The sequence below is a fragment of the Hemicordylus capensis genome, chromosome 5 (assembly GCF_027244095.1).
Source record: "Hemicordylus capensis ecotype Gifberg chromosome 5, rHemCap1.1.pri, whole genome shotgun sequence".
Classification (NCBI taxonomy): Eukaryota; Metazoa; Chordata; class Lepidosauria; order Squamata; family Cordylidae; genus Hemicordylus; species Hemicordylus capensis.
Window position 1 is genome coordinate 258572615 of NC_069661.1, and position 12857 is coordinate 258585471.

General features: G+C 51.5%; 1 protein-coding gene across 21 annotated transcripts in view; it reads left to right on the forward strand.

Moving 5' to 3' along the window:
- Positions 1-12857, forward strand: part of SHANK3 (SH3 and multiple ankyrin repeat domains 3) — a 463679-nt gene that overhangs the window by 184258 nt on the left and 266564 nt on the right. For all 21 annotated transcript variants that reach the window (XM_053255561.1, XM_053255566.1, XM_053255564.1 and 18 more), the window contains 4 exons: positions 5398-5549; positions 6391-6558; positions 7104-7220; positions 9347-9424. In XM_053255561.1, coding sequence (XP_053111536.1) covers positions 5398-5549; positions 6391-6558; positions 7104-7220; positions 9347-9424 — 515 coding nt within the window. The remainder of the gene's footprint in view (positions 1-5397; positions 5550-6390; positions 6559-7103; positions 7221-9346; positions 9425-12857) is intronic.

The window sequence follows — 12857 nt, forward strand, 5'->3', positions numbered from 1 at the left end:
CTTAATATTTTTTTCTATCTTCAGATAGATTGATAGGTTCTGAAACTCTTTAACAATATCATCTTGTCTAATGTTCATTCTGCTAGCAGTGCTTAAAGATGGCACACGTGTTTTCTCCCTCCGCTGTTTCTCTCTTCAGGCTAATGATTTTTCAGGTTTATCCTCTAGTTCATAAAAACTCTGGTTAGAAAATGCTAGTGATTTCTCAGCCTCTGCTATTTCCGATACAGTGCGTTGCTCTTTATATACCACTGCTTTTGGTGCAAGTGCGGACCTGTCCCATTCCACAAACAAGAGCCCTCGAGGTCCATGTAGTGATGTGGCCAGGCCAGGCAGGTGGGGTTGCAGAATCCTGGAGAGCTCTGAGGGAGCAGCTTGCTTGGAATGAGGTCTGGAACGCCTCCTGCCTCCGATGAGCCTGCCCAGGCCCTGACTGTCTCTGTCTGGGAGAATGGAGAGGTTCAAGGGGCACCTCTCGCCTGGTCCATTGTTGGTGCTGGTCTGCAGGCTCAGGGGACTGAGAGAGACTTGGCGAGGAACAGGCTGGTTCATCGGGAGGTTCAGGCTCAGACTTGGCGAGTGCCGGGTCCAGGGCCTCCAGTTCTGGGGGTTCTTCTGGCTGGTAGGTCCAGGCGTCATCCTGGTGCAGGGGCTGGGAGTGGGCCCAGGGCTGGCTCTGATCTGTTTAGCCACAAGTATTTTCTGACTAAGCCTTCGTATTCTCCCTCATTTTCCTTACGTGTTCAACTGTATGTTAATAAAAGTATGATCAAAGTGAGCTCAAACTTTTTCTTTGCAATCACTGAGGATTCCAAAATCAAATCAATGCTAGACAATAAACAATTCACTGAGGAGGCGGGGTGGGGGGAAGACTTTTTTGACAAGGGTGTAATAATAATAATAATAATAATAATAATAATAATAATAATAATAATAATAATAAACAACTTTATTATTGTTGTTATTATTGTTATTGTTATTTAATTAAATAACTGCCATCTGTCTTCCAGATGTAAGCAATCTAATCTTTCTAGAAACTTATTAGGTTGTTTATTGGTATAATTTCTCCTTTTACTTTGTGAAGTAAAGTATTTAATTTTATATCAACTACACACACACATCCCTTCCAACAAAAAGAGGTTCACAGCTGTTTATATAGCGAAAGTAAAAATGGTTCCCAAAAGGACTCACCATCCAAAAGAAACGGCAGTGGCTACTGGAAGGGTGCAGTGCTGAGGCCGAACAGGGCCAGCTGCTCTCCCCTTGCTCAGTATGAGAGCCACCACTTCCAAAGGGAAAGGGAAAGTGTGCTGTCAAGTCAGTTCTGACTCCTGGCGCCCACAGAGCCCTGTGGTTGTCTTTGTTAGGAGGGGCTTCCCATGGCCATCTCCTGCGCAGTACGAGATGAGGCCTTTCAGCTTTTTCCTAGATGGCTGCTGCCCGATAGAGGTGCTTCCCATAGTTTGGGAAACACACCAGCAGGGATTCGAACTGGCAACCTCTGGCTTGATAATCAAGTCATTTCTCCTCTACACCATTAGGTGGCTCACCACTTCAAAAGCTGCCTGTATATACTGAGCAAAGAGGCACCTGTTAAAGTCGTGGTTCTCTTATACTGAGCAAGGGGAGAGCAACTGGCCCTCTCCATCCCCAGCACAGCATCCCTCCAGTGGCTGTTGCTGGGGTCTGTCTTGGGTTTCTTTTTAGATTGTGAGCTCTTTGGGGACTGGGGACCATCTTGTTTGTTTGTTTGTTTGTTTGTATCTCCCTCCCTCCCTCTCCCCTCCGTCTCTCATGCTTTGGGAACTTTTTTTGAAAAGCGGTATATAAATATTCGTAGTCGTATACTGTATCAAGATATATATATAGAGAGAGTATATCTGACTCTCATTTAAAATCACTGATGGCTCGTTTCCCACTCCTGTTGGTCCTCTCATCAAGATAATCCTCATCCTCACATTTTTAATTTATCCTAAATTGCACTTTATGTGAAATAATAACAGCCCCCTCTTTGGATTTAGTGCTGGCAAAGGAAAAGTACACCATTCCTAATATTTCCTACTCTTAATATTTCCCATATTTCTTAATCAAATGCAGCTCTTGTAAAAATGTATTAGCTAGTTTCTCTTTAAGAAGACTTCTAATTATCTTTTGTATTTTGATACTATTATTAAGTCCTCTTAACATCCAAAGAAATACTACTAAGATCCATCCTTCTTTTTATTATTTAATCATTTTCTGCACTGACATCTTTGTACTATAAGTTCTAAATATTAATTATCAACTTGCAGCCATTCATTAGAACAAGTATTGTTCGTTTCATGTTCAAATCCCTTCCATAGCTTGTTTGCCTCCTTTTCAGTATTATCCGCCGTGCCCCTTCCTGGGCCCGGGCTCAGATGCAGGAGGAGGAGGAGGAGAAATGGTGGGCCAGGGATGGGAGGAGTCGGCTGGGCCAGGGCCGGGTACCAGGTGGCAGTCAAGCCGGACTGAGAGGCGCTGAGGGGATAGTCAGGGCCAGGCTGGGATTGAGGAGCAAGTGAGACAGGGAGGGAGAGGCAGGGCAAGGGAACCCTGGCAAGTGGCCGAGACTGCCAGGCTGGCCTCCAGGCAAGGGTTCTATGCAGCCAGGGGGTCAGTCGGCTTCAGCCAGGCTGGGCTCGGATGACAAGGCTCCAGCTGACACGGCATCCCGAAGGGCGCCCTGAGCCATCAGGTCTTCATTCCTCCATCTTGCTAATGGACCAGGATGGGGCTGGTGCAGGAGGCCAGGCCCAGCCCTGGAGACTGGCTGCTGGAGGTCCCATCTGAGATACACACAGCTGGTGTCTGGAGCACCTAATCCGTTTCTCTCCAGCATCCACTTCTGGAGCAGGGGAGACCAGTGAACATTCACACACACACCCTTCCCCACAGACATGCCCATGGTGTTAATGTGGAGGGCAGCACCACTGCTTTGTTGGGAACACCGGTGCTTCCTTGGTCTGCCCCTCATTCAGAACATAAACTGACACTGTTAGGTTATTGTCTGTCTCCTCTTCAAAAATGGATATGCCAGCATCCACTTCTGGAGCAGGGGAGACCAGTGAACATTCACACACACACCCTTCCCCACAGACATGCCCATGGTGTTAATGTGGAGGGCAGCACCACTGCTTTGTTGGGAACACCGGTGCTTCCTTGGTCTGCCCCTCATTCAGAACATAAACTGACACTGTTAGGTTATTGTCTGTCTCCTCTTCAAAAATGGATATGCTCAGGTCTTAATTATTGTGCCCTCAGCTTTGATTAGGTTGCCTTTTCTGAATATATTCATTACTTGCCCTCTAACAGAGGAGTTCTGAAAATGGAATGCAATCTCAGGAGGAAATCCACCCCGCTTTAGCATGTCTTGATGGAACTTTACATGCTGCATCAGTTGCTATAGTTCCTACAAAATCAGAACCCATTAAAGGCACAAACCAGTGGTGGAAAAATGGAAGAAGGTAGTTACCTTCCACCTTTCCTTTCCACTCTCTAATTATCTTTATATTTTTACTTGTCTTTCTATATGTTCATTTGAGCCAGTCAACCGATTCCATTGCTGTGAGTCCTCCATAATCCCCCACTGTTCTCCCTGTCTTGTCTTGCTTCTCAGTTCCAGAGTGGAGTTGCAGACATTTTCCTGTATTCAAACTAGATCAGCTTTCATTCTTACAAGACTATCTTCATTGATAGACTCCTTCCCCCCACCCCAACAGTGGTCTTGTTTTCATTATTATGCTCAGATGTTTCCAAACATTTATATACTCTTTCCTGGAATGGTTTTAAATCCAGTACCAAAAATAATTCAGATAGAAACATTGGCTGACAGACAAATTAAGTGTGTGTGTTGTGAAGGAAGCAGGCCTGTTGCATTCCAGGCTCACGCAGCGCAGGGACTTGTATATGGGGAGAGGCAATTTCCTCTGATTTCCCCTTCCCTCTGAAACACTATGTGCCACCGGAACATATGTCCCTGAGGGCTGCACAACCCTCAGGGACATATTTTTGGGTGGAAAAGAACTTTTCCGGGTGAAGAGAAGGTCACTGAAAATCACCTACACCGTGACAGCCTAGAAGAAAGCATTCTGTATGTGTGTGTTGTTTGTCTGGATGTCAGCCTGTGTTTTGTTCTGGTCGTCTTTAATGTTGCCTGTAGCCCTAGAATTCATGACTTTTTGGGTACTGGAGACAGAACTATTTTGCTTTGCTTATTCGTAGTGCTCCCCCATTCATGTTTAGCTTATGCATCAACAGTGATTGCAGAGAGTCCAAATGATCACATACAAGTAGATATTCCACCAGTGTTGAAAGAATCTCTAAGCCATTTCTTTGGATCTTCAACTAGCAGCTAATTAATATTCATAAGTATATCATACTTTTTACCCTCTTTCACATAGTATGAGTGGAAGAGTTTCAATTAGTTTAGGGAAAAAGTCATCTCCCTGCAGACTCTGCGGCTTCTCCCAGAACAGGAAAACGATTCCGCAGCAGAGCGGCCTCACGCTCCTGGCTGCCTCCCATAGGCGGGCCTGATCCTGCAGGGAGGAGGCCACATCCTAACATACAGACCTCCTCTTCTCTGTGTGTTCGGGAGATCCCTGCAGAAATGCACTTGACAAGATGGTCAAGCTCCACTGTGGCACCAGCAAGGCCAGGACACCGGGATCCCTTTTTGCCTCTGCGTTCACTTTGTGTGCTGATTCCTAACTCTCCTTTGGAAAGCTCAGAGCAGCCTCCAGGAGGCCGTCCAGGCAGCAGTGGCTCATCCTAAGGAGGAGGGGGAGGGGGCGCCAAGCGAGACGCAGCTGACTCTGGGTCGTGGCAGCTCCGGTTGTGCCTCTTCCTCCCTCCTGCCCTGGTGGGATTCAGACATGCCGCTGCTGCATCCAGGTGCTGCTCAGGCCATGCCGGGCTCCCAGAGCAGATCTTGCGGCCCCTGGGACAGGTGTAGGTGTGCTGATCGTTAAGGGATGGACGTGAGGAGGCCTCTGTTGGGGTCCTGTTGGCTTGAGGCATTGCTTCGGGTAGCTGATTGGCCCAAGGGACCCCTCCCATTCCACCCACTGCTCATCTGCCAAATGCCAGGGTGGAGACGGTTTTGCTTGCTTAACCAAACCGAAGCCACACCAGCCTCTCCCTCCGCCCGTGCACTGGACAGCCCCTGGCACACCAAGGAGACGAAGGAAGGCTTGTTCGAAGGGGAGGGGACGTGCCCCCCTAGCGGGCTTCATGTGGGTTGGCGAGGTGGGTGGGGAAGGCCTGCCTCCCCCCCCCCCCAGACGGCTGAGGGCGGCCCGGAGAGAGAACGGTCCGACAAGGGCCCGTTTCTCAGATCTGTGTCTTCTCTTTCCTGGGGTGGGGGGGTTGCTGCAGAATGCCCCCTGACGATGGCTGCCCAGCTGGAGTACAGTGTCGACGTGCTTAAAGCTCTGAGGAATGGCGGCGCACACCTGGACTTCCGGACGCGGGAGGGGATGACAGCGCTCCACAAAGCCATCCGCTGCCGAAACCATGCTGCCCTCATGGTGAGCCACCCCAGGGCTGCTTCCCACCCCCCCACCCCCCCGCTGCCCGGTCTCAGCCCTCTCTCACTCTCCTGCCCAAGGTGCAGCTGCCCTGGCCATGAGTTTTCGGCTGCCTGAGAACATGGGCCAGAGCTGACCCCTTCCCCTCAGCCCTGACCCCTCCACCTTCCCTCCCCACTCTCTCTGGGGGTGGGGTGGGGTTTGCAGCACTTTCTGCTTTGATGCTTGTGGGTGTGGCGTGTGCAGGGAGGGAGCTGCTGCGGACAGGTGCCAAGTAGCGCCCCCCCCCCCCCCCGCCGCAGCACACAGCATGAACTGGGGTGGCTGTAGCATCAGCTGCTGCTCTGAGCCCCTGCGGGAAACCAGCTCTTGCACAGGGCCTGTAGCATCATAGGAAGCTGCCATATATTGAGTCAGACCCTTGGTCCATCGAGCTCAGTATTGTCTTCACAGACCGGCAGCGGCTTCTCCAAGGTTGGAGGCAAAAGTCGCCCTTAGCCCTATCTTGGAGAGGCCACCAGGGAGGGAACGTGGACCCTTCTTCTGCTCTTCCCAGAGTGGCGGCTCCATCCCCTGGGGGGGGGGGGAATCTCTTGCAGTGCTCACACATGGAGTCTCCCATTCACATGCAACCAGGGCAGACCCTGCTTAGCTAAGGGGACAAGTCCTGCCTGCTGCCCCCAGACCAGCTCTCTGCTGCTACGTGCAGGCCCAGGGGAGTCGGCAGCCCTCCAGAGGCCTTGCTCCTTCTTGCCTGCCTGCCCCTGCCTCTGCCCCCCACCCTGTACTCAGAGGGGCCTGGCAAACGCTGACTGGCCCTCCCGTGCCTGTGTTTGCCCAGACGCTGTTGGACCTGGGTGCCTCTACGGATTACAAGGACAGCCGCGGGCTCACGCCCCTGTACCACAGTGCCATGGTTGGAGGAGACCCCTACTGCTGTGAACTGCTCTTGCACGACCACGCCAAAGTCGGCTGCATCGATGAAAACGGCTGGCAAGAAATCCATCAGGTGAGCTTTGGGGCAGGGGGCAGGGGGGTTCTGCCTGGCGCTCAGCAACCAAGCTGCTGCTACTACTACTACTACTACAGATATTTATATACCGCCCTTCAACCACCGTTCTCAAAGCAGTTTGCATAGAAAAAATAAATAATACATAAATAAGATAGATCCCTGTCCCCAAAGGACTCACCACCTAAAAAGAAGCATAAGGCAGATACCAGCACAGCTTTTTAATGAAGGCTGCAATTCTGTACACACTTATTTGAGAGAAGATCTGATTGAAACCAACCGTGCTTGCTTCTAAGTAGGCATGCATTTGAACGTAAAGCCAAGCATGTCCATAAATATTACAATACACAGCCTGGTAGGCTCCACAACTCCAGCGACTCAACTCCTGTGACTGCTGCTTGATCGCTGAAAGCCCCAAGGGTGACTGTGGACTCTTGGCTGGAGGCGCAGACCCCGGAAGGGGCTGTTGTGTCCAGACTGGCTGCTCTCTCAGCCCCGCGGACCTCTTCCTCAGGCGCTCTCTCTGTCTCTGCCTTCTCGAGCAGGCCTGCCGCTATGGGCACGTGCAGCACTTGGAACATCTCCTCTTCTATGGGGCGGACATGGCCGCGCAGAATGCCTCGGGGAACACTGCCCTCCACGTGTGTGCTCTCTACAACCAGGTGAGGCCCCCCTCCCCACCCCCACCCCATCAGCTCCGCCTTGGGAGGGGTTCAGGATGGAAAGGGGCAGATCTTCCCTCCACGCCTGGAGCCTGCAGAGAGCTGGGAGGGACTGTGCGGGGGTGGGTGGTAGTTTTGTCTTGGCCTCCTTGTGGTCCAGATCCAGAATATGTGGAACCATTGGAGAGGGGATGCCTCTGCACACGTGCGGAGTGCATCCCCCTCAGCACTCCAATCAGAGCATACCTGGGTCTAGGGACAAGACATTTCCGCTCCTTGCAGGGTGCTTTCAGGGTGGCTTCGTTTTGGGGACCTCTCCTTTTTTTTCTTTTCATCTCCCCCACACCCGAAATTAAACCCTGAGATTTGGCACAATTTTGGAGTCAAGCAAATACTCCCAAGACTATCTCTGTGAGGGGTGTGTGGAAGGAAGGCGGGGTCGGTGTAGCCTTCCGATCTCTTTCTCCAGCCTTGTAGGAAGCTAGAGGAGAGTTGTGTGAGGCAGGGCTGTTCCCACGCCCCCCTTCTGAGCAAGCAGAAGCGCAGAGTTCTCTCGCCCCCACCCACTCCCAGCGCCCCCGCAGGGGTGGCCTTGCCTCTTCTGTGCAGCCAGCCCCTGGAAGAGGGGAGCCTGGCAGCCCAGTCCGGGCAACTTGCTTTCCCCTTCAGTAGTGCGAAGGAGCCAAATTCACTCAAGGGAAGCCGGGTGTTGCACCCAGGAGCAAATTCTGGAAGCTGCTGAACTGGGGCCTGAGACCTGCCTACTTCTTGTGGGGAGAGAGACTGGAGCTGCAGAATGTCCCTGCCCAATGCTGCATCCTGCAGAAGAGCCGCGCCAAGCCCCATGTGAGGAGCTGGCCCCGCAAGGGGGTTGTGCCTGCCTGGGCCGGAATGACCTCTCCCGGCCGCAGAGCACCGTGCTGACTCTGCAGGAGGGAGCAGGCTTGTGCATCACTTTAAAACCACCATCCGTCCCTGACCACTGGAAGCCAGAGCCTGTCTGAGGATTCAGCTGGTGTGGCCCCACGTATCTGACCTACAGAACTCAGCTGCAGCAGCCCCAGACTGCAGCACCCTGCCCTGCGTCCAGCTTCTTGGTTTGGGTTATTTAGCTCATCTTCATTGGCCGGTCTGCCCTGCATACATTGGTTGAATCCTTAGATTAGACAAGGAGTTCTCAACCTTGGGTCCCCAGATTATGTTGGACTACAATTCCCATCATCCAAAGGCTGCTAGGGCTGGGGGTGATGCGGGCTGTAGTACAACAACTTCTTGAAACCCCTGGATTAGACCATGGCGAGGCAAATGGAGCCTCCACGATTAGAGGCAGTATGCCTCCAACTGAAGGATGCAGGAAGCACCCAGCTGGTCATGGCTCTCCCAGAATCTCCGAGTCATCTGGCCGGCCATTTTGAGAGACAGGAGATGGACTGGATGTATGTTTGGTGCAGTTCTAGAGTGTCAATATGGCTGGGAATAGTCTAGAAAGTGAAGGCCTTAGATTCTCAGAGAGGAGGCACTGGGCACCTTCTGCCAGAGCCTCACTGGAACCCCAAGCACAGGAGAAGCCACAGCTCTCTGAGAAAGCATGCTACTGAGCCAAGACTCGGTTTTTCCTATGTTCTTTGGCGTTTGGGGTCAGGGGCTTCTCTTAAATTCAGAGCCCTGTTCTTTTGGGGTACATATAGGTATAGCTCAATGTTTTAATGTGTCTTTTTTATAATCTTGTTTTTAAATTTTATTATGAGCCGTCTTGGGATTTTCTTAATGAAAGGTGGGGTATAAGTTTAACAATAAATAAAATATATCCTGTATTTAACCCCTATTTTTTAATGTGGTTGTCTTAGCCTCAGTCATCTTCTCTTTGGGTACATACGGTACATCCATGTTTCAGACTCAGTTCCATTAGGGAAAGGTTGCCTGCCAGTTAGATGGCCCAGGGCCAAGCAGCAGCTCTGTGCAGTTGCCCAAGAGTCCTTCTGGCCACTCCTCCCCCCCCCAACCTCTGGCTCTGCCTAGGACTCCAAGCTGGCAGCCCTTCCCCGCTCTGAGCCAGGGCTGGGGTCTCCATCCACTCCCCTTTCCCAGCCCAAGAGCTCATGCTTCCTTTCTCTTTCCCCCACCAGGAGAGTTGTGCTCGGGTCCTTCTGTTCCGTGGGGCAAGCAAGGAGATCCGGAACTACAACAGCCAGACGGCATTCCAGGTAGGAGAGCAAAGCTGGGATCCAGGCAATGGCCGTGCTCTCCTTTGGTGGAGCTGCTGCTGGTCACGGACATTCACTGCTCCTTGCCATGGAACCTGTCAAGGGTCTCTTGGAAGCCTGCTCTGCCTCAGCCAGCCTGCCCAGGCTGCAGTGTGTCTGTGTGTGTTTGAGGCAGGGATGGAGGGCAAGAGGCCCAATTGGCACCATGTCCTCCCAGCCTGGGGCTCAGGAACAATTGTGCAAGTAGTCAAAGCAAAAGAGGAGAGTGCCTCAGACTGCCACTTGTCCTGGAGAGGGCGGGGCTGGGGGGGGTGTCAGCCAGCAGCACCCTCTGGAACCAGAGCCTATTGAGATGGAAGTTAATCAGAGGGCCATCAATCCCCACCCCCTGCCATCAGCGGCCATGGCTGCTCGCGGCCTCAAGCATCTCCGAGAAATGTCTGTTGAGTCTTAGAACAGAAGAACAGCCCTGCTGGATCAGGTCCAAGAAGGCCCATCTAGTCCAGCATCCTGTTTCGCACAGTGGCCCACCAGATGCCGCTGGAAGCCACAGGCAGGAGCTGAGGGTATGCCCTCCCTCTTGCTGTTGCTTCCCTGCAACTGGTATTCAGAGGCATCCTGCCTTTGAGGCTGGAGGTGGCCCACAGCCACCAGAAAAGTAGCCATTGATAGACCTCTCCTCCATGAAGTTATCCAAACCCTTAAAAAAAAACCATCCAGGTTGTTGGCTGTCACCAGATCTTGTGGCAGAGAATTCCACAAGTTGATTATGCGTTGTGTGAAACAGTACTTCTGTTTGCTGGTCCTAGACCTCCTGGCAGTCAATTTCACGGGATGACCCCTGGTTCTAGTGTGCTGTGAAAGGGAGAAGAATCTCTCTCTCTCCACTTTCTCCACTCCATGCATGATTTTAAAGACCTCTATCATGTCTCCCCACACTTGTCTTTTTTCTAAATTAAAAGGCCGCAGGTGTTGTAGCCTTGCCTCATAAGAAAGGTGCTCTAGGCCCCTGATCATCCTGGTTGCCCTCTTCTGCACCTTTTCCAGTTCTACAATGTCCTTTTTAAGATGTGGTGACCAGAATTGTATACAATATTCCAGGTGTGGCCACACCATAGTTTTGCATAAGGGCATTATAATATTAGCCGTTTTATTTTCGATCCCCTTCCTAATGATCCCTAGCATGGAATTGGCCTTTTTCACAGCTGCCGCACATTGAGTTGACACTTTCAACAAGCTGTCCACCACCACCCCAAGATCCCTCTCCTGGTCAATCACCGACAGCTCAGATCCCATCAGCATATACTTGAAGCTGGGGGTTTTCGTCCCAATGTGCATCACTTTACACTTGCCAACACTGAACCACATTTGCCATTTAGTTGCCCACTCACCCAGTTTGGAGAGATCCTTTTTGGAGCTGCTCACAATCCGTTTTGGATTTCACTACCCGGAAGAGTTTGGTATCATCTGCAAATTTGGCCACCTCGCTGCTTACCCCTGCTTCTAGAGCATTTACGAATAAATTAAAAAGCACCGGTCCCTGGGGGACCCCACTTCTTGAAGACTTCCAAGAAAGGAGGTTACACACACACACACACACACACACACACACACACGCACGCACGCACACACACCCCCAACCAAGTAAGCAGCAGGCAGCCAGTTCTGTCTTCCTTTTCTTTGACTTCATTCTACAGCCTGGTCATCTAACGCTACTGGTTCTTTGTCTTGTTCTTGGAGGGTGGAGTGAACAGATGCTTTATCTTCTCCTTTGGACACCCATGGATATATCTGTAGGCCATTCTCATGCTCCGCTGCTTGATCTTTGTCTCTGTGGGGGCTGACACATGCGGCTTCCTCAGCCTCTGTTCATTTATTTTGCCTCCAAGGCCTTTTCTCATCCTCACAATCCTCCTTGGTTAAGACATTTTTGATTTGGGCTGCTGTTAACACTGAATGCAAGATGGTGCTCAAGTCCAGCCTCACCCAAAGGACCAGAAGCATCTTTTGATATGCTGGAAGTCATCTCACCATGAGTCAGCAGCTCTAACTAGGCTCTGTGTGAATTACAGAAAGAGATGGCGAATTGCTAACCATACATTATATGCAGATATCCCAAAGTCCTCCTCCCCCCTCTCCAGTGGGGAGTTTGGAGTACAGAAGCAACAGAGGGGAGGGCTGCTTAACCCCATGTGCACCTGCAACCTCTTTGCTCCAAATAACCCCAACCTCACCTGCTTTTCCCTCTGTGGGTCTCAAAACAATGCTCTAAACATAAAACTCCCCAAAGTTTTTCTTCATTTATATATGTATTTTCAATTTATCTGCCACTTCCCACTAAAAAGACAAGTCATCATATAAAATTAACAGCAGTAACAATGTAAAACCTAATAAAATTGCAGTAATTGGGTCTAGACAGTGAAACCAAATTAAAAGCAGCCACAATGTCCTCCCCCAGGGTTGCAGGAGCAAAAGCCTGCAGAACTGAGCGAGGCCCCTCTAACCACCAAAGGGGGCTTATGGAAGGGGCAGGGCCGAATCACTCTGCCTCCGCAGCAGCCTAGAAAGCCCAGCGGCTGGCTGAGAGGCACTGCTGGAGCCACATCCTCCTCCTGCTGCTGCTGCTGCTGCTGCAGTCTCCAGCTCAGCGCTGGCTGTGACAATGCTGCTCTGGGAGCTGTCCAAGGTCTGAGGCATCCCTGCTCTTTGCCTTGGAGGAGTCTGTGGTGCAGCCTGCAGCAGGCTAGCCCAGGGCCCAGGGAGGTTGTGATCCTGAGGCATAGAGGCTTGCTCCCAACTGGCGCAATGGCCAGCCTGTTTGGGCAGGGTCAGTCTAGGGCCTGAGAGCTCTATGGTTGTCTGTGGTCGTTCAGCAGTCTGCCACAAAGGCAGCGGCATGCAGAGTGGAAGGTTCCCAGCCGCAATCCGGGCAGCTCCTGATGCCCAGGATCAGACGTGGTAAGCTGGGCAAAATAGGTGGGTCTTTGCGACCCTTTTGAAGGCTTGAAGGGAAGGAACAATGCAAATTCCTGTGCTGAGACAGAGCCTGGGGGTCACCACCCAGGCTCTGGATCTTCTGTAGGAAGCATTCCTAAGCCTAGCAGCCACCAGAGAAAGGGCCCTGGCCCACATACATGTTAGCAACAGCATGCAGAGCAGAGCCCTCCCCTACAGAAGATCTCATGTGGCTGCAGGTGGTCCTTGAGAGACCTCAACTCATTCCAAATAGGACGTTAAAGGTCACACCTTGAATGGGATCTAGGAACCGATGGAAAGGGCATGTCGAGAACAATTTGACAGTTCAGCTGAGACATGAGCAAGGTGTGGGTGACGGTGGCCAGTTCTGCTTTCTCCAGGGATGGCTGCAGTGGGCACACAATCTGTACCCTGAGGTACAAAGGTGCTTTTGGCCGTAGCTGGGGTCTCCACAAGT